Here is a 21,261-nt window from a genome sequence, read left to right as displayed (position 1 = left end):
TCGCAGCACTCGCTCCTCAAGGTCTGAAAGCTGCAGTAGCTGCGCATTACCCCTGCCTGATCTCTGCTGCTCCCTCTAATTGTGGGCCATGAAATGGTCTGCATGAAAATTATTTTGTTTGAGTCAGAGTCCAGCTATGTGTCTGGGAGATATGCGCGCCACAGTTGAATAGCTGAAATTGTAAGCAAAGCATGAGATGTGAATGTGAGTTTGAGTAGGTGTAGATACTTGATGGATGAGTGCTTTCTTCAGTGTGTATAGACTGAGGTTCAGATGCTGGTATGTAGGACCTGTTGAAGCATGTTCTCACCTTGACTACCCAAGTGAGGTCTTGAATGTCTTCTGGCACTTTGTCAGACTGCGGACGACCACACTACTGGCCGAGACCTCCTGGGCCACTTCCCTCCACAGTGCCCTGAAGACCTGGGGCATTGGCCTCCTTCCAGTGTCCGGGAACAGACCCTCCTTCGGTCCACTTCCATGACCAATGCCTCCAATGCCTCATCTGTGAAATGTCAAGCTCTCTCCCTGGGAGTGGGATCAGCCATTACAATCAGTGGATTGAGTTGGTTGCAGGTCGCCTTCACAGCCAGCAATGCAGATAATGAGGATGTGCATAATGATGCATCCTCCCCTGTAAGAGCTGGAAGGAGCTAGTGTGAAAGATCATTCCCGATTGCATTGCACCTGAAATTGATTATCGCTCTGCTGGTAGCACCCCTGTAGCACCCTACTGAGGTCATTAGCGCTTGATTTAGCGTTCAAGAGTTCAAAAGTTAGCGCCCAGTTTCCGAATTTCTAGCCCAAGAAGTCATTGCAATTATATAGGGTCTAGGTGAGACCATACTGGAGTACTGTATACAGTCTTGGTCTCCTTACTTGAGGAAGGATATACTTGCCTTCGAGGGAGTGCAGTGAAGGTTCATGAGAGTGATTCCTGGAATGAGGGGATTGTCCTATGGGGAGAGATTGAGGAAACTAAGCCTATATTCCCTAGAATTTATAAGAATGAGAGGTGATCTCATTGAAACATATAACATTCTTACAGGGCTTGACAGAGTAGATGCTGGGAGGATGTTTCCCCTGGTTGGGGAGTATAGAAATCGGGGTCACAGTCTCAGAATAAGGAGCCGGCCATTTAGGACTGAGATCAGGAGAAATTCCTTAACTCAAAAGGTTGTGAATCTTTGGAATTCTCTACCCCAGAACTGCTCAGTTGTTGAGTATATTCAAGACAAAGATCAATAGGTTTTTGGATATTAAGTGAACCCAGGGATATGGGGATAGTGTGGGAAGGTGGAGTTGAGGTAGAAGATCAGCCCTGATCTTATTGAATAGCGGGACAGGTTGAATAGCCTACTCTTGCTCCTATTTCTTATGTTTTTATGATGAGTTTCATTCACAAATTTTGCACCATTCCAGCTTGGTGCTGGGTAAAAGTGTACTCATTCACCTCCCCCCCCCCCGCCCCCCACCCCCGGCCTCCCCTCAACATTGGTTTTACCTACTAAATTTGACCATTTTGTGCTGATGTTTATTTTTAACGCCATATCGATTCTCATTGCTCTGTTGCCTATACGATGAGGCCCCTCTGAACAGTAAATGTAAAAAGACTGCACGGAAAACATTAAAAGAACAGACAAAAATATATTTTCAATCGGAGCGTATTTTATATTAATAAAGGTTCAAATAAGGCTGGTACGTTGTACTTTGCAGCATGCTGGTTAGATCCACGCTGGAACCTGTCAGCAGTGGCTGCACGACATCACACTCTGTTCCTTCACCCAGTATCTCTGTGCCATCAGTGTGGTGGCAGCACGGTGTTGCGAAGCAGCGAATCAAAAGGCAGCAATGAAGACGGGGAGGGGGCGGGGCCGGTGCTGCGACCGAATGAGTGCAGGAGATCTCGCGAGATGTGGCGCTTTCGTTGTGAAGAGAGAGGTTGAGCGAGCGAGAGAGAGCGAAGGAGCGCTGTACGGAATGAAAGAAGAGAAAGAGAACAAGGGGCGAGAGCGGCGAGTGGAGATCCAGTTCAGAGACAGAGAGGAAGGCGAGAAACGGAAAGAGGAGAAAAAGGAGGTGCTCACTAAGGTGTGGGCCGCGCTGCTCGCTTTATTACCTCAAGCAGGAACCGTTTTTTTCGTCGAGAGCGTTACGGGGTCTCCATGGTGATGTGAGAGTTAAAATCATAACGCGAATGAAGCGAATGCTGACGATGATTGACAGCTCGCGAGCCAACCTGAGCCACAATGACAGCACGCGGAGCCGACAGTTGCCACTCAATGCTGTTCCGTTCCTTTGGTTTGCAACCTGCTCTGTAACAGCTGGCCGCTCTTTATTGTGGCGTGGTGCAGTGTAGGCATCCGTATCCACCCGATTGATGGTGTAGAAATTTTGCAACGAATCATATGGGGAAATGTGCATTGTTCTTTTCTGTGTTGATTTATAAACTGGCTTCATAACCGTCATCATCATGGGTGCATTTACGAATTAAATTTCTGTGATTATAAATCATGCGATATGGGAGGGCTTGTGACCTTTTAAATTCAGTTAATTCGACGTGATGTCATTCCCTTTTTAGAGAAAAACGGGAGAATACAATTTTTTCCGCGATTAATGACCCCGTAATTTTCGTTGTCTCACATTGCACGTTTTAAAGTCGCATATCGCTGTGATTTCGTTATCGCGAATCATTCATTACGGAGAAAAATTGTATTCTCCCATGTATTTAAAATATTTTCTCTCTTCACCAATGTTTCAAGAGCATTTGAGCTAAAGATGCGCTTATTCATTGAAACGGCCAATGTTTTGCCCGAAGAAATTTATAAATTATTTGTAGACAAACAAATGTTGCTTAATATTGTATGATTTGTAAATTTATAGGTTGGCAAACTAGTTGTGGGTGCAGTTGTTGCAGACGAACGCGTGATGACAACCTGCAGTAGCTGTAAGATTCTATGATGTGTTCAACCATGGCAATATTTACATGTCACTTGAACAGTGTTATACTGTGTATAAAGTGTCCATCAAGTACTCTCCTTTAAATATATGATCAGTACAGCAGATCTGCCAGACACCGATCACCACAAAGGCTTGATTTAGTTCTATTTTCTGTCAGTAGCCAAGTCAAATTGGAGACCGTGCAGAGCACCTTCCCATGGAGGTTAGTCACAGGGTTTTCATGTATACACTTTTTCATTAACACACTGAACACTTTTCCATTAATGCACTGAATATTTTAAAATTCTAATTTTGGCAACAAATGGAAATAGTTTTTATTTTGTTTTCTAAAATAATTATGGTTTAAAGATTTTATTATAGCGATGAGTGTCATTTTAAATTATTTTGTAAACGAGCACCATTTAAAGATATTTTTAAAATCTTGTTCCTTTTTAGTTTTTGTATGTATGTATATTTTTTGATTTATTTTTTTAAAATTGAATCATTTTAGGGGTTTATTGCTTTCAGTACAATGCTGAAAAAATACACTTTGTAGTCTTTGTGCAAAAATTTTAAAATAAACATCGATTCTTGTTTTGCAACCATAATACTTTTATTGAAGCATTCAGAAAATTTTCATTTTACTTTTCAGCTCGCTGATTTTCTAAAGAAATAAGCAACTGAATAACAAGTTAAATATTTCTGTTGAAGAAACATCCAATCTCTGTAATGCAAAATAGTAACATGTTTCCATATTGCAAGAACCGATCTGCCATGAATGAAGTTAATGAATTTGTGGTGTTTAAAATGATAGTGTAAATATGGAGAAATTATTTCCTCTGGTGGGGGAATCAAAAACAAGGAAATAATCATAAAATTAGAGCTAGATCATTCAGGAGTAAAATCAGAAGCAATATTCACACAAAGGGTAGTAGAACTCTGGAAATCTCTTCTCCAAAAGGCTATGGATGCTAGGGCAATTAGAGATTGCAAGGCTGAGATAGATAGATATTTGTTAGGTAAGGATATCGGGATGTGAAGCAAAGGCAGGATAATGGAGTTGAGGTTCAGATTAACCGTGATCTATTTGACTGGCGGAGCAGGGTCGAGGGGCTGAATGGCCTACTCCTGTTCTTGTGTTCCTAATTACCACATTATTGTTTTCAGGAATTGGTTCAAATTGATATGCAAAAAAGTATTTATTCCTCATGATTTGGAGAATTTTAGCAGTGAAGATATTTGAAGAATATTTGTATGAAAATGCTTTATTTCAGAACTCTCCTGTCTAAATGGGATGTTCCATACTATTAAAGATTTTGAACATTGTAAAAATGTGGCATACACTTTTCTCCTCTCCCAGGAGATCAAATGTTTTTTTGGGGGGGCGGTGGGGTTGTGTGGGGAGGAGAGTATATATATTATGATACACAAGTATCACAAGATACACAAGTATCACAATTGTGTGAGACAGGTTGGATAGACCAGACGGTCTTTTCCTGTCTCATTCTTCGTATGTTCATAAATGCTGTCAAGCAAAGAGCATGGATCTCTGACTGACAGAAAAATCATAGAAAACTGTTTTTTTTCGTGCAGCTTGGTGAATCACTGCAAAGATAACATTTTCACAACCTTCTTGAAAATGTCTAGCACTGCATTCAAGAATGCATTTCATGCTTTTACCCATTCTAGTTCCATTCATTGTGTGCCAACCACCTACTTTTGATTGTAAAATGTAAACAAGATGGTAAAAAAAAGAAAGAAAGACTTGGATTTATATAGTGCCTTTCACGACCACGGACGTCTCAAAGCACTTTACAACCAGTGAAATATTTTTGGAGTGCAGTCACTGTTATAATGTAGAAAACGCAGCAGCCAATTTGTGCACAAGCAAGTTCCCACAAACAGCAATGTGATAATCTGTTTTTTGTTATGTTGATTGAGGGATAAATATATTGGCCAGGACACTGGGGATAACTACCCTGCTCTTCTTCGAAATAGTGCCATGGGATCTTTTACATCCACTTGAGAGAGCAGACAGGGCCTCGGTTTAACATCTCATCCAAAAGATGGCACCTCCAACAGTGCAGTGCTCCCTCAGCACTGCACTGGAGTGTCAGCCGAGATTTTTGTGCTCAAGTCCCTGGAGTAGGACTTGAACACTCAATCTTTTGACTCAGAGGCAAGATTGCTACCCTCTGGGCCACTGGCTGACACCATAGGTATAGGTCAATATGTGAGTGTTTCCCCATTCTTGGCCAGCAGTGGGGTGGGGCCTTGGGTGTTTGGACCATAGGTGGCCTTGACTGCGATGAAGAATCCTCGCACATCATGGCTGTCGGCCAGCTGCTGTATCTCCTGTGCTTTCTCCATACACCACCTGTTCTTTAGGTCCTGGGCAAACCAGTCTCATCCACCCCTTCCCTCAACGACTATCTGTCCCACCTGTGACAGAGACTGTGGTTCTCGTATTGGACTGTACAGCCACCTAAGAACTCATGTTAAGAGTGGAAGCAAGTCTTCCTCGATTCTGAGGGACTGCCTATGATGATGATGAGGTCAATATGTATCTCACCTCATCTTTCTACTTGGCATTTTGGCCTTAGCATTGACATTATCAACTTCAGAATTTATTTTTTTCTCTGGCAATAGGTGCTGGCAACATAGCATGGGTGTGCTATCATTCTGGGGATGGGGGACGGAGTGGGTTGGTTTGGGGTGGGGACTGCACACCCGGCCCCTCATCAGGGTGCTCTTTGTCCTTGGTGTCAACCTTTTTTCTTCTAACAGACTCCTCTGGCTGCTCTGCTTTGCCAGTTTTTCATGCTTCCCAGTTCTAATTAACTATACCTCTTTTAGCTGTTCACATGTTCTCTGTGTCCTGTATATGAGTTTATTTCTTTGATTTATCTAATTATGCCTCCTTTTGTCTCATGCAATTTAATTATCTTCTGTTCTTCACCTAAGCATTTTGCAGGTCCTTATATTTATTTTCCTGAATGTGTGGTCCTTGCGCACTCCCTCCTTCTCCTTTTGTTCTGTTCCTTTTTAAATGCTGTTCATCTGTTATATCATCCAGTTCTGAGGAAGGCCCGAAATGGCGCTTTTTTTTTCTCTCTATGCTACCTGACCTACAATATTTATCTTTAATGTTTCATTGTCACAGAAATAGTCACACCTTTCACTAATTCCCAAACTTGAGCTGTCTTCTCGCAGCTAATGCCCTTTGGGGCCATTCAGCAGCATCATCATCATAGACAGTCCCTCGGAATCGAGGAACACTTGCTTCCAGTCCTGAAGTGAGTTATTTGGTGGCTGAACTGTCCAAATGAGAGCCACAGACTCTGTCACAGGTGGGACAGATAGTCGTTGAGGGAAGGGGTGGGTGGGACTGGTTTGCCGCACGCTCTTTCCGCTGCCTGCACTTGATTTCTGCACGCTCTCAGCGTTGAGACTCGAGGTGCTCAGCGCCCTCCCGGATGCACTTTCTCCACTTTGGGTGGTCTTTGGCCAGGGACTCTCAAGTATCAGTGGGGATGTCGCACTTTATCAGGGAGGCTTTGAGGATGTCCTTGTAATGTTTCTGCCTTTGGCTTGTTTGCCGTGAAGGAGCTCCTCGTAGAGCACTTACTTTAGGAGTCTCGTGTCGGGCATGCGAACTATGTGGCCTGCCCAGCAGAGTTGATCGAGTATGGTCAGTGCTTCAATGCTGGGGATGTTGGCCTGGACAAGAACGCTGGTGCGCCTGTCCTTCCAGGGGATTTGTAGGATTTTGGGGAGGCATCGTTGGTGATATTTCTTCAGTGACTTGAGGTGTCTACTGTACATGGTCCATGTCTCTGAACCATACAGGAGGGCGGGTATTATTACAGCCCTGTCGACCATGAGCTTGGTGGCAGTTTTGAGGGCCTGGTCTTCAAACACTCTTTTCCTCAGGCGGCCGAAGGCTGCACTGGCGCACTGGAGGCGGTGTTGGATCTCGTCGTCGATGCCTATTCTTGTTAATAGGAGGCTCTTGAGATATGGGAAGTGGTCCACGGTGTCCAGGGCCGCGCCGTGGATCTTGATGACTGGGGGGCAGTGCTGTTCGGCGAGGACAGACTGGTGGAGGACTTTTGTCTTACAGCCATTAGTTTGGTTGCAACAAATGTCATGTTGCACCATAGCTCGAACAAATGTGTGAATGATGTTGATGGCAAAAGGTCTTCCAACAATAATGTTTTCCCTAGCTTTCTCCATCGATACTGCTGAGTGTTTCCAGCATTTTCATACAGAGAATCTTACATAGATACAGCACATAAGGAGGCCATTTGGCCCATCGTGCCTAGACAGCTCTTTGGTAGAGCTACACAATAAGTCCCACTCCCCTGCTCTTTCCCCATAGCCCTGTTTTTAAAAAAGAAAAATAAAATTCCCTTCAAAGTTACTATTGAATCTGCTTCCACCACCCTTTCAGGCAGTGCATTCCAGATCCTAACTTTCTGTGAAAAATGTTTTCCTCACGCATCTGGTACTTTGCCAATTTTTCTGCCCCTGCCTAAGCTTATCTGCTGCTGAAAGATTGGGGCCAGAGATTCCACAATTTCAACCCTTGCGTCCCTCTGCAACCGAGGATGCTTCTCATTCGGACCGGTGACTTTTTTCTACTTGGAGCACTGCCAATCTTTTAAGTACCTCCATCTTTATCTTTTTATCCTATCCAATATCACTAATCATCATCATCATAGGCAGTCCCTCGGAGTCGAGGATGGCTTGCTTCCACACTAAAAATGAGTTCTCAGGTGACTGATGAGTCCAATATGGGACCTACAGTCTCTGTCACAGGTGGGGCAGACAGTGGTTGGAGGAACGGGAGGTTGGGGTACCTGGGTTGCCACGCGCTCCTTCCACTCTTGGCTTCAGCTTGCTCTCATCGAAGAGACTCGGTGTTCAGCGTCTTCTCGGATGCTTTTCCTCCGCTTTGGACGGCTTTGGGCCAGGGAATCTCAGCTGTCGATGGGGATGTTGCACTTTTTGAAGGAGGCTTTGAGGGTGTCCTTGAAGCGTTTCCTCTGCCCACCTGGGTCTTGCTTGCCGTGTCGGAGCTCCAAGTAGAGCGCTTGTTTTGAGAGTCTCGTGTCAGGCATGCGGACGATGTGGCCCATCCAGCGGAGCTGATTGAGCGTGGTCAGTGCTTCGATGTTGGCCTGAGCAAGAACACTGACATTGGTGCGCCTATCCTACCAATGGATTTGCAGGATCTTACGGAGGCAACGTTGGTGGTACTTCTCCAGTGTTTTGAGGTGCCTGCTGTACATAGTCCATGTCTCTTGAGCCATATAGGTGGGCGGGATCATCACTCTTCTATAGACCATGAGCTTGATACCGGGTTTGAGGTCCTGGTCTTCAAACACTCTCCATCAGGTGACCGAATGCTGCACTGGCACACTGAAGGTAGTTTTGGACATTGTCATCCATGTCTGCCCTTGTTGACAGTAGGCTCTTGAGGTATGGAAAATGGTCCATGTTGTCCAAGGCCTTGTGCTTTTTGATAACCTGGGGCAGTGTTATGTGGCGGGGACAGATTGGTAGAAGACCTTTGTCTTAGAGATGTTTAGTGTAAGGTCCATGCTCTTCTAGGCCTCGGTGAAGGTGTTGACGATGGCTTGGAGTTCAGCCTCTAAGTGTGCGCAGACGCAAGCATTGTCTGCGTACTGTAATTCGATGATAGAGGATGGGACGACCTTGGGTCTGGCCTGAAGACGGCGGAGGTTGAACAGATTCCCGTTTGTCCTGTAATTTAGCTCCACTCCAGCGGGGAGCTTGCTGAGGATGAGATGGAGCATTGCATCAAGGAAGGTCGAGAAAAGCGTTGGTGCGATGACACAGCCTTGCTTGATCCCGGTCCGAACGTGGAATGGGTCTGTGATGGATCCAGTGGTCAGGATCACGACTTGCATATCATCGTGGAGCAGGCGGAGGATGGTGACAGACTTTTGAGGGTCGCCGAATCTGAGGAGGATGCTCCATAATCCCTCATGGTTGACAGTGTCGTAGGCATTTGTGAGGTCAAAGAAGGCCATGTACAAGGGTTGGTGCTGTTCCTTGCATTTCTCTTGTATCTGCCACGCAGTGAAGATCATGTCCATTGTTCCTCTTAGTGGGCACTACTACCTCCTCTTTTACTGCTACATTGGCATTGTATGTTTATAGTTCAGGTTTCCAGCACCTGCAATATTTTTCTCTTTTTTTTACTCAATGTTAAACATGTATATTGTATATGTACATATTTATGCGTTTAAAAAGTGTTGGTAACCCGCCTGCAGAATTAACTCTAAGCAATTTAGTGTAAGCTTGAATAGTTTGCTTTAATGCGACAACTGCAGGCTCCTGATGCATGTATGCAGCACAGTTAACAGCAACCCTAATACATGGCCAGCTCCAGGTGGGCCCAGTTTAAAAAGAAAAAATGTCTCCTGACAGACAAACTTGCCAAATCCAAATTTACATTGGGGTTGCCACTTGCTGCTTACTGAAGATGTCCTGAACTTAAAGAAAGGTAACTTCAATGGTATGAGTCGTGAATTGGCTAGGATAGACTGGCGAATGATACTTAAAGGGTTGACGGTGGATAGACAATGGCAGACATTTAAAGATCACATGGATGAACTTCAACAATTGTACATCCCTGTCTGGCATAAAAATAAAACTGGGAAGGTGGCTCAACCGTGGCTAACAAAGGAAATTAGGGATAGTGTTAAATCCAAGGAAGAGGCATATAAATTGGCCAGAAAAAGTAGGAAGCCTGAGGACTGGGAGAAATTTAGAATTCAGCAGAGGAGGACGAAGGGTTTAATTAGGAGGAGGAAAATAGACTATGAGAGTAAGCTTGCAGGGAACATAAAAACTGACTGCAAAAACTTCTATAGATATGTGAAGAGAAAAAAATTAATGAAGACAAATGTAGGTCCCTTACAGTCAGAATCAGGTGAATTTATAATGGGGAACAAAGAAATGGCAGACCAATTGAACAAATACTTTGGTTCTGCCTTCAATAAGGAAGACACAAATAACCTTTGGGAAATACTAGGGGACCGAGGGTCTAGCGAGAAGGAGGAACTGAAGGAAATCCTTATTAATCAGGAAATTGTGTTAGGGAAATTGCTGGGATTGAAGGCCGATAAATCCCCAGGGCCTGAAAGTCTGCATCCCAGAGTACTTAAGGAAGTGGCGCTAGAAATAGTGGATGCATTGGTGGTCATTTTCCAACATTCTAGAGACTGGATCAGTTGGAGGGTAGGTAATGTAACACCACTTTTTAAAAAAGGAGGGAGAGAGAAAACTGAATTATAGACTGGTTAACCTGACATCGGTAGTGGGGAAAATGTTAGAATCAATTATTAAAGATGAAATAGCAGCGCATTTGGAAAGCAGTGACAGGATTGGTCCAAGCCAGCATGGATTTATGAAAGGGAATCATGCTTGACAAATCTTCTAGAATTTTTTGAGGATGTAACTAGTAGAGTGGACAAGGGAGAACCAGTGGATGTGGTGTATTTGGACTTTCAAAAGGCTTTTGACAAGGTCCCACACAAGAGATTAGTGTGCAAAATTAAGGCACATGGTATTGGGGGTAATGTATTGACGTGGATAGAGAACTGGTTGGCAGACAGGAAGCAAAAAGTAGGAATAAACAGATCCTTTTCAGAATGGCAGGCAGTGATTAGTGGAGCACCGCAAGGTTCACTGCTGGGACCCCGCTATTTACAATATACATTCATGATTTAGACAAAGGAATTGAATGTAATATCTCCAAGTTTGCAGATGATACTAAGCTGTGAGGAGGATGCTAAGAGACTACAGGGTGATTTGGACAGGTTAGGTGAGTGGGAAAATGCATGGCAGATGCAGTATAATGTATATAAATGTGAGATTATCCACTTTGGTGGCAAAACAGGAAGGCAGAATTTTTTCTGAGTGGTGACAAATTAGGAAAAGAGGAGGTGCAACGAGACCTGGGTGTCATTGAAAGTTGGCATGCAGGTACAGCAGGCAGTGAAGGTGGCAAATGGCATGTTGGCCTTCATAGCGAGAGGATTTGAGTATAGAAGCAGGGAGGTCTTCCTCCAGTTGTACAGAGTCTTGGTGAGGCCACACCTTGAATATTGTGTACAGTTTAGGTCTCCTAATCTGAGGAAGGACATTCTTGCTATTGAGGGAGTGCAGCGAAGGTTCACCAGACTGATTCCCGGGATGGCTGGACTGACATATGAAGAAAGACTGGATCGACTAGGGTTATATTCACTAGAATTTAGAAGAATGAGAGGGGATCTCATTGAAACATATAAAATTCTGACAGAATTGGACAGGTTAGATGCAGGAAGAATGTTCCCGATGTTGGGGATGTCCACAACCAGGGATCACAGTCTAAAGATAAGAGGTAAGCCATTTAGGATCGAGATGAGGAGAAACTTCTTCACTCAGAGAATTATGAACCTGTGGAATTCTCTACCACAGAAAGTTGTTGAGGCTAGTTCGTTAGATATATTCAAAAGAGAGTTAGATGTGGCCCTTACAGATAAAGGGATCAAGGGGTATGGAGAGATAGCAGGAGTGGGGTACTGAAGTTGCATGATCAGCCATGATCATATTGAATGGTGGCACAGGTTCGAAGGGCCGAATAGCCTGCTCCTGCACCTATTTTTTATGTTTCTATGTCATCAAGCAGATCATAGGAGAAAAAAGTATTGGAAAAGATTGAACTGGAGCAGTGGCTTCTGAAAGGGGTATCTTAATGTAGGTATGAATACAAGAAATGACACTCCTACATCAGCCCTTTATTGGGCCAGAATTTCCAGTGGCCTCCTCCTGTTCCTAATTTTAAATGGACCGCTAGTTCGGCATTCGCACATGCGCTAAATGTCAAAGTTGCAATCTATTAAGTTACGACTTGACCGATCATCTGCTTCCCTTTGGAAATCCCAATTGCTGGTGCAGAGTTAAGCTAAATTCCCACCAACTGCCTAGCAATTACAGACGAAAATTTTACAGCTGATGAAAACAGCCGCAGGGCCTGTTTGCATCTGCATAAGAGAATTATATAGAGACAGTACTCATTCTATTCGCTCCGGAATGTGATGTAATGAATTGTAAAACTGTCCAAAACATCTCCAATGATTAATATACATATTTTTCAGATCTTTGGGCTATGTTGTATTTATGCTTGTATCACCTGTCCATGTTAATACTGTCAGATATTTTCCACATAAATGTATTTTATATGAAATTTCACAGAGCTTGAATGATTATCAGAACTCTAATTCTTAGAAATTAATTCCTCAATACTTTTTTGAGGTGTGTGTGTGTGAGACAGTCATTTTGGAACTATTTATTCTCCTAGTCCTTTGTAATTATTCTGGAAATACATCCAATTGCAGATAATACTGTTAAGAAAAAAATATAACGTTGGGTGAAATGCAATATAAAGAATGTTGCAAATATTGGAGGTAGGCACTTTTCCTTCGGTGTACTGATTGGAGCACCAGGCCCATGTGATCCCAGCTACTCTTCCATACATGCTGCACCCTGGGATCCATGGGTCATTAAGCTGCGCTCGAGTATGCAGTGTCAGCGAGCAAGTTCATGGAGAGCCCCATCAGGTAAGTTTGTATTCTATTCAGATGCCGGCGGCATACTCTGTAGGTTCGCCGCAGACCCAAGGTCTGCCCCAGTATTTGTATTCAGTGCAATTGGGCAGTTTTACAAGTATTGATGTATCTGCCCTGGTTTAGACAAAGGATAGGAAATTAACAAAATGGCAAAGAATGGTCTGTAAAGATCCTGTACAAAATATACTCTCCGTCCCCAATGTTGCAGCGATGCACTGCAATAAATAGGTAGTCAGGATTCAATGCTTAACCTGGTAAATAACTTTTTCTTTTCATTTTAAACTGTAGAGGGCTGTAAAAATATGCATTCGTTTTACTCAACCCAAGATTTAAATTCCCTTTTAGCAGAAAATATTATCACTAAATATAGTATTTACATAGTTTCCTTTTATCGCTATTCAGTTTCGAGTGAGGCATTCCACATCCTAACAATCCTTTACAAAAAAAATATTCTGCTATCCTCTTCCTTCACTGGTTTGGTGATGATTTGAAACGTAAACCCTCGTTCCAACTCACCAACCTCTATTTACCTTGTCAAAACTCTTCATAGTTCTGAAAACCTATCTATGTTCACCTTTCAACCTTCTTTATTCTGATGTAAAGAACCACAGTTTCTCTTGTGTGGGCAGGAAGTTAATTCAGAAAATCTCGTCAAACTCAACGAACAGGTAGTCACACCCCGTCTGCCTGGTATGGCGGTCCGAGAGAGATCAGAAAACTGGACACCATCCTAACTGACTTGTATAGGTTTAGCATACCTCTGCTTTTGTACTCTCTATTTATAAAATCTGGGATCCCGTATGCTTTTGTTTTTACAGCTTTATATATCTGCCCTCCCTTGTTTAAGTATTGATGTATCTGAACCCCTGAGTGTCTCTTCTGCTCTGTTCATAGTCCATATGTGTTCTCTATTTTTGGACAAAAATCTATCTCCTTACATTTTTCTGTATTAAATTTCGCATCATATGTATCTACCCAATCTGGTAACTTATGACCTCTTGAAGTCACTTGGGGAATTTTAACCTTAAAAACAAAAAAACAAGTGGGTTTGGAGGGTGGGGTTAGTTAAATTATTAAAAATGGAATTCCCGACCTGATCCCACCACCAACCCGTTAACAGAGACGGGCTGGGTGGGCTGGGATGGGGGCGGAACGTCAATTTAAATATTATATTGAGGCTGGAAGACTTTTATAACCTCCATTTTGTTTTTAACTGTATGTAGATGGGTTTCACACAATTTATGAAACCTGGCAGTTACAGCAAGATGGAGACTGCTGGATCCAGGAGTTAAGTGCCTTTATACCTACCTCCTGGATCCAGGGTCTCTGCCTAACCCACCCCCGCGATAGGAGACATCCGCCACGAGGCCTCCGCCCCCGATCCATCTATTTAATGGCTCGGCCCCCACGCAAACCCTCCCTCCCTCCCTCACTTGTGCGGCCACAGGCCGCCCGCAGCTTGCTAACCTCTTAATCTGGCAGGTTGTGGGCGGGAAACCGAGGCCTCCCATGCCGTTAAAGGCAGCAGGGCCTGTGGGAAACCCGGCCTCCTGGGTTTCCTGACTGCCCTAGAGCCCCCCGCCCCCAACCTGTCTTCCTTCTCAAAATTCCAGCCTTAGACTTTGCAAACTTTGATATTATAGCCTATGTATCCAAGTTTAGATTGTTTATTAAGAACAGCAATGGCCCTAATACTGATCCTGATGGGTACAACTGTTTACATCTCTCCAGTCTGAAAAACATCTATTAACTAGGACTCCCTATTTTCTGTTCTTTTATCGAACTTCCTATCCATGCTGCCACATTCCCTTGGTTGTGTTTCTATTTTGCCACAGCACTCTATTACAATATTTTGGCCGACTTGAGTTGGTTTGGCATCAGTCTGATGCCTCTGTGTCGTAACCATTATCTTGCATTGACACTGTTGAATAGCTGAAAACCTTTCATAAATTATATTTTGAGCAACTTTTATGGTTTAGTGTCCCCAAACCCACCATTTAAATATTGATTCTAAAGAAGCAGCCACATCAAGCTGTCTTAAGTAATTTAGTGTCGTTTTTTTAATAGGTAAATGTGGAAATATTTTATTGAATTTAAGTCCTTTGAGAACAGAAGATTTATTTCCCAAAGTTTTTAAATTTTCTTTAAATTTTGACATTGTCCTTTGGCTGTACCATCCACGTAACCTGGTATCAAATCTGGAGCATAATCCCTCGTGCATGCAGATGATCTGTTCAAGAACTCCCCTTCAGAGCTCCAAGTGCATTGCAGAATTCGCTTTACTATTGGGCAAAACAAATGCAAATCTGCATTTATCTTGACACAATAACAGGCTCAAAAAAATGGTTTGTGGATGATGTGTAGCCTTGATGACTTTTTTTTGTTCCATGTTTTCTTATAATCTTAAAGCATGACAAAACACCTCCCAAAACCAGATTAAAAAAACAAGTAACAGGCCAATCGATGACTCAAGTTCTTAACAATCTGATATAATCACCAACATTCTGGGATGTTTTACCCTTGTATCGATTAAATATGTGGAGCATATTTTCTGATAAGAGTAGCAGAGGCAAAAATCCTAGAATAATTTGAGAAACAATTGGATGTGATAATGGGGGGACTTTAGAATCTCTGGATGAATGAACTAAGATGGGAGGAACGGTCCTTCTCATCCATAATTATCTTATGAATGTTGTACTTCCTGGAAAATCTGCTCATCTCTTCATTTGTATGTTTACAGGTGGTGATTCGACGTTTACCTCCTAACCTAACCAAAGCACAGCTAGAAGAACAACTGCATCCACTACCTACGCATGATTATTTTGAATTTTGTTCTGCAGATGTAAGGTATGATTAAGAATTGGATCCCCTTATAAATGTTTTTGTTTTTATAATGAACATAATACAACAATAACAACTTGCATTTATAAGCGGATCCAATAATACACATTTATTAAGAAGTAATAAATGTAATTTGTGAGTAAGAATGATTCAGTAACTCGAAGCCCCGTGATAGTCATTCTTGTGAATACAATGTAAATAGTATTCATTATTCTCCAATATGTAGTTTATATTCTAAGATGTGCTTCAGTTTTTAAAAAACATAAATTATATTTTATACATTTATTTTGTTACTTTGTCACATCATTAAGAAAATTATATTTCATGAAAGATCACAATGTTTTTAAAAAGCCATGGAAATGTTATCATACATTATTGTAACTTTTTCATCTAACATCTTTGTCCAAAAAACATCATTAGGGTTGAAATTACACTAAATGCTTTTTTTTGTTTTAAATGCGTTAGTAATTTTGTTAAACTAGCGCACAGGCTTTTTTTTACAAGCATGTTAACCAGTGCATCAAACCAAATCGCATTGTGATTGGTAACGTTGAAATATGTACCCTTGCTGTCTAGTCTTTCAAAAATTGAAATTTACTGAAGGCTCCCGCCATCCCCAGTAGTCATCTTTCCTGCATACTGTCTAGGTATAATTATAAAACGAACAAAAGCAGAAGAAAATAAATACAAGTCACAAAACCAGTGCTATTGAATTTTTGGCTTACTAAATGGCTCCTAGTTTGGATTGCAGGGATGGGATCTGAATTAAATGAGTTAAAAAAAAATTGTTAATATTTTTTCCCACTTTTCTGATCTCTTCTAACTGTAGCTAAATGGGCCAGTTCTCCAACAACGCTCTGTATCTAACCTCTTTAAAATTATCACTACAAGAGAGGTTAGAAGAATCTCACTTTCTGCACAACCCTATTCACCCTATCAAAACACTTCATATTTTAGAAACTTCTACTGAATCTGAACCTCTTACCCTTTTCTGCTGCAATGGTAATAGCCAGCTCGCAGTGGGGTAGATTTTCAACTTGCCAGCCTGGCGTAAAACGGGCATTATGGATTGTTTCCTCCGACCCCTGATTTTCCTTTCCATTTGAATTTAAAACTGGGCAGTTTCTGTAATGGTTGGCCGATTTGCAGCACCAGTTCTATGTCCAACAAGTGGAAAATCTACCCAGGTATCTTAAGTCTTTCCTAATAACAATATTTTCCCATCCTGGTATCCTTTGGTGAATCTACATTCACAAATACTTCATACTTCAGCGCAGTACTGAGGGACTGCTGCACTGTTAGAGATGCCGTCTTTCGGATGAGTTGTTAAACTAAAGCCTAGTCTGCCTTCTCGTGTACATAAAAGATCCTGCGACACTATTCAAAGAGTAGCAGAGGAGTTCTCCATGGTGTCCCGGCCAATATTTATCCCTCAACCAACAGGACCAAAGCAGATTATCTGGTCATTATCTCATTGCTGCTTGTGCAACCTTGCTGGGTACAAATTGGCTGCCATGTTCCTTACGTTACAACAGTAACTACACTTCAAAAGTACATCATTGGGATACCCTGAGATTGTGAAAGGCACTCTCTAAATGCAAGCTCTTTTATTTTACATTGTACAGTCTCTCTGACTTTAGTGTCATTTCTGTAACAGGGTGTCCAGAACTGCACACAGGACTGTAATAGTGACCTAACTATTGCTTTGTACAAATTTATCATTATTCTTTTACATGTTCTGAACAAATTGTTTTCAAAGATTTAAAATCTATTACAGTGGATGATTGGATCATCCCTGACTAATTTAGATTGCATTGTTAGATTAATATCATGGCAGTTTCAAATAATTTTCTTTGCGGATCAGGGGAGAAGATTCACAGAGTTTACGTTGGAAATATTATCTGTTTTCATTAATCTCCCTCAGTTGATTTAAGTCATTTGGTTAAACTCCATGATGGTGCAGATTGTACATAATCAGTTGGAAGCAGATGAATGGGTTTGTCTTGTTCATTTCTTATTTTCTTAAAATCTGCATATAGATTGGAGTTCAGAAGGATGAGGGGTGATCTTATAGAAACATTTAAAATAATGAAAGGGATAGACAAGATAGAGGCAGAGAGGTTGTTTCCACTGGTAGGGGAGACTAGAACTAGGGGGCACAGCCTCAAAATATGGAGGAGCCAATTTAAAACCGAGTTGAGAAGGAATTTCTTCTCCCAGAGGGTTGTGAATCTGTGGAATTCTCTGCCCAAGGAAGCAGTTGAGGCTAGCTCATTGATTGTTTTCAAATCAAAGATAGATAGATTTTTAACCAATAAGGGAATTAAGGGTTATGGGGAGAGGGAGGGTAAGTGGATCTGAGTCCACGGCCAGATCAGCCATGATCTTATTGAATGGCGGAGCAGGCTCGAGGGGCTAGATGGCCTACTCCTGTTCCTAATTCTTATGTTCTTATGTTCTTATATGTTATTAAGAATAAGAAATTTTAATTTTTTTTTCTTGTCAGTCACTTTTATTATGTTTATGTTACTGTTTACTATGTACATATGTAGGTTCCGTATGATATTGTGAACTATATTTTTATTTTTCATTAGCCTTTACCCCCACCTGTTCTCTAGAGCTTACATCAATTTTAAAAATCCTGATGACATCATTCTCTTCCGAGACCGATTTGATGGATACATCTTCATTGATAATAAAGGTAAAGCTGCAACAAGTTTGAGCTGCAAATCAAACAATCCAGATTTCCTATTTCTTACAGGAAACTCCCGAGACTCGTTAAGCACCATACTTGCTGCATTTCTAATAATATCCATCGGACAGCAACTTGCGCAACAATGTTTGCACCAAACAACACTAGGCTGGATTGTTATCTGCACAGAAATTAAACCTGTCTGAACTCAGGATTTTTAATCATGTTGCCACTAGAAATTCAGACTTTTCATGATTGTTCAGCTCGGTGGGACTTGTTGAATTTAGCATTGTCAACAAAAGTAATCCTGCTGCCTGCTGAGCTGAAAAAAAAGAGTTTTGGATCAAGCCGCATCACATTTCAATCTGGCAAAGTGAATTTCAATTTTGGTGTTTGAAGTGTCCCATTGTTGAAATATACCCCGCCTGAGGTGGTAGCACAGTGGTATACAGTCGGAAGGGAGTGGCCCTGGGAGTCCTCAACATTGATTCTGGACCCCATGAAGTATCATGGTTTCAGGTCAAGCATGTGCAAGGAAACCTCCTGCTGAATACCACCCTCCGTCAGCTGATGAACCAATACTCCTCCATGTTGAACACCACTTGAAAGAAGCACTGAGGGTAGCAAGGGCACAGAATGTACTCTGGCTGGGGACTTCAATGTCTATCACCAATAGTGGCTCGGTAGCACCATTATTTTTTCTGAGCTGGCCGAGTCCTGAAGGACATAGCTGCCAGACTGGGCCTGCAGCAGGTGGTGAGAGAACCAACACAAGGGAAAAACCTACTTGACCTCGTCCTCACCAATTTACCTGTTGCCGATTCATCTGTCCATGACCGCATTGGTAGCAGTGACCACCGCACAGTCATTGTGGAGATGAAGTTTCATCTTCACATTGAAGACACCCTCCATCGTGTTGTGTGGCACTACCACCGTGCTAAATGGGATAGATTCAGAACAGATCTAGCAGCTCAAAACTGGCCATCCATGAGACGCTGTGGGCCGTCAGTAGCAGCAGAATTGTATTCTACCAAATCTGTAACCTCATGGCCCGGCATATCCCTCACTCTGCCATTACCATCAAGTCAGGGGATCAAACCTGGTTCAATGAGGAGTGCAGAAGGGTGTGCCAGGACCTGCACCAGGTGTAACTAAAAATGAGGTACCAACCTGGGGAAGCTGCAACACAGGACTACATGCCTGCTGAGCAGCAGAAACAGCATGCTATACATAGAGCTAGGCGATCCCACAATCAACGGAGTCGTGAACGGTGGTGGACCATGAAACAACCCATCCTCAATGATGGCAGAGCCCAGCATGCAAGTGCAAAAGACAAGGCTGAAATGTTTGCAACCATCTTCAACCAGAAGTGCCGAGTGGATGATCTATATCGGCCTCCTCCTGAGGTCTCCACCATCACAGAAACCAGTCTTCAGCCAATTCAATTCATTCCACGTGATATCAGGAAGCGGCTGAGCGCACTGGATACAGCAAAGGCTATGGGCCCTGACAACATCCTGGCTGTTGTGCTGAAGATTTGTGCTCCAGAAATAGCCACGCCTCTAGCCAAGCTGTTCCAGTACAGCTACAACACTGGCATCTACCAATAATGTGGAAAACTGCCCAGTTTTATACTGTCCACAAAAAGCAGGACAAATCCAATCTGGCCAATTACCGCCCCATCAGTCTACTCTCAAAGCAATGGAAGGTTTCGTCAACAGTGCTATCAAGTGACACTTACTAACCAATAACCTCACCAATGCTCAGTTTGAGTTCCGCCAGGACCACTCGGCTCCAGACCTCATTACAGTCTTGGTCCAAACATGGACAAAAGGGCTGCATTCCAGAGGTGAGGTGAGAGTGACTGCCCTTGACATCAAGGCAGCATTTGACCGAGTGTGGCATCAAGGAGCCCTAGTAAAATTGAAGTCAATGGGAATCGGGGGAAACTCTTCACTGGCTGCAGTCATACCTAGCACAAAGGAAGATGGTTGTGGTGTTGATTCCTGGATTCTTTTACCTCAATCTGGTTCAGCAAAATTACTGAAACGAATACCGTTTGTGCTTTAAACAAAGCAAGCTTTTATTTAAAAAGCAAATCCCGATCGGGGACTTTATCAGACAGAAGGAATGCAAGTCTGTTCGAACGCACTCACTTCCTACGGACAAAGTGACGTTACATTGTAAAGGGACGATGGTTATACATTTTCGGCAAAAGATAACAAGATAGGGCCAGAGTGACATCCCAGCTCAGCCCATCTCTTTTGATCCCTCCTTCCCTTTGTCCACTCATAAGCCGACCCAAGCATGGTCCGATTTTAAACAAAGACCTTCTGTCAATGTTTCAGGTTAATAACATGATTTAATAAGACCTTGAGGTTTTTCTGCAAGCTGTGGGTTTTGTTTCAATATGTGTTAGTGTTGTAACATTTCGCAGTCTCGAGTCTGAGATATCATGGCTATTCCTCCTTGAATTGTTTGTTAGCTTATACTGTCCCTATACAATTCCTACGTTCTCAACTTCAATGTCTCTATACATTTTTAAACATTCACATTCCCCCCTTTTATCATTCCATGATAACACTTAGGATCATTCTAGGAATATCGCATTCATCCGTTCACACTCTATTTCCTGAATCATATTGTTGTTAGTGTCGAGTAGTTCTTTAGTTCGTTGGATCATAACTCGGGAGCCCTTGACCACAAGAGGGTTTGCTAACCTTGCCATCATTACTTTACAACAAAGGTTTAGGCAACCAACAATTAGATAGGATCTCTAAGATCCATCTGATAGCCAATCAAACCAGCTAGATCCTTCTGCTGGTGTGGATAACTTCTTCACCTTCCTTCTTATGTGATCAGCGAGATTGGTTATGTTTTCTGAACTATCAGGAATGTAAGTGCAACATTCAGATCCTATCAGGGCACACGTTTCCCCTTTCTCAGCTAACAGGTAATTGAGGGCCATTCGGTTTTGTAATGCTACGGTCCTTATTGCTACCATTTCAGCTGTGATGCCCTCCAGAGCTTCAGCAGTATTGTATTGGCCCCCCTCCTCTCGTGATAGTTTGGCTCTGAATCCATCTGACAGTCTCAGTTAGGGTTAGTGGAACTCCCCCTTTGGAATGTATAGGGAATGTATAG

General features: G+C 42.5%; 1 protein-coding gene across 4 annotated transcripts in view; it reads left to right on the top strand.

The window, feature by feature from the left end:
• Nucleotides 1-1,936: 1,936 nt before the first annotated feature.
• The window catches only part of upf3a (UPF3A regulator of nonsense mediated mRNA decay), a 96,099-nt gene continuing 76,774 nt past the window's right edge, over nt 1,937-21,261 (top strand). The window contains exons 1-4 of one of the 4 annotated variants that reach the window (XM_070892140.1): nt 2,110-2,365; nt 3,057-3,163; nt 15,325-15,431; nt 18,020-18,126. In XM_070892140.1, the coding sequence (XP_070748241.1) occupies nt 3,158-3,163; nt 15,325-15,431; nt 18,020-18,126 (220 nt within the window). In that variant the 5' untranslated portion in view covers nt 2,110-2,365; nt 3,057-3,157. The other 3 variants (XM_070892142.1, XM_070892141.1, XM_070892139.1) reach the window with 3 other exon arrangements.

This window comes from Pristiophorus japonicus, chromosome 10 (genome assembly GCF_044704955.1).
Source record: "Pristiophorus japonicus isolate sPriJap1 chromosome 10, sPriJap1.hap1, whole genome shotgun sequence".
In the NCBI taxonomy this organism is placed as follows: Eukaryota; Metazoa; Chordata; class Chondrichthyes; family Pristiophoridae; genus Pristiophorus; species Pristiophorus japonicus.
Note: the sequence above shows the minus strand (reverse complement) of the source record. Positions and strands in the feature narration are given on the sequence as shown.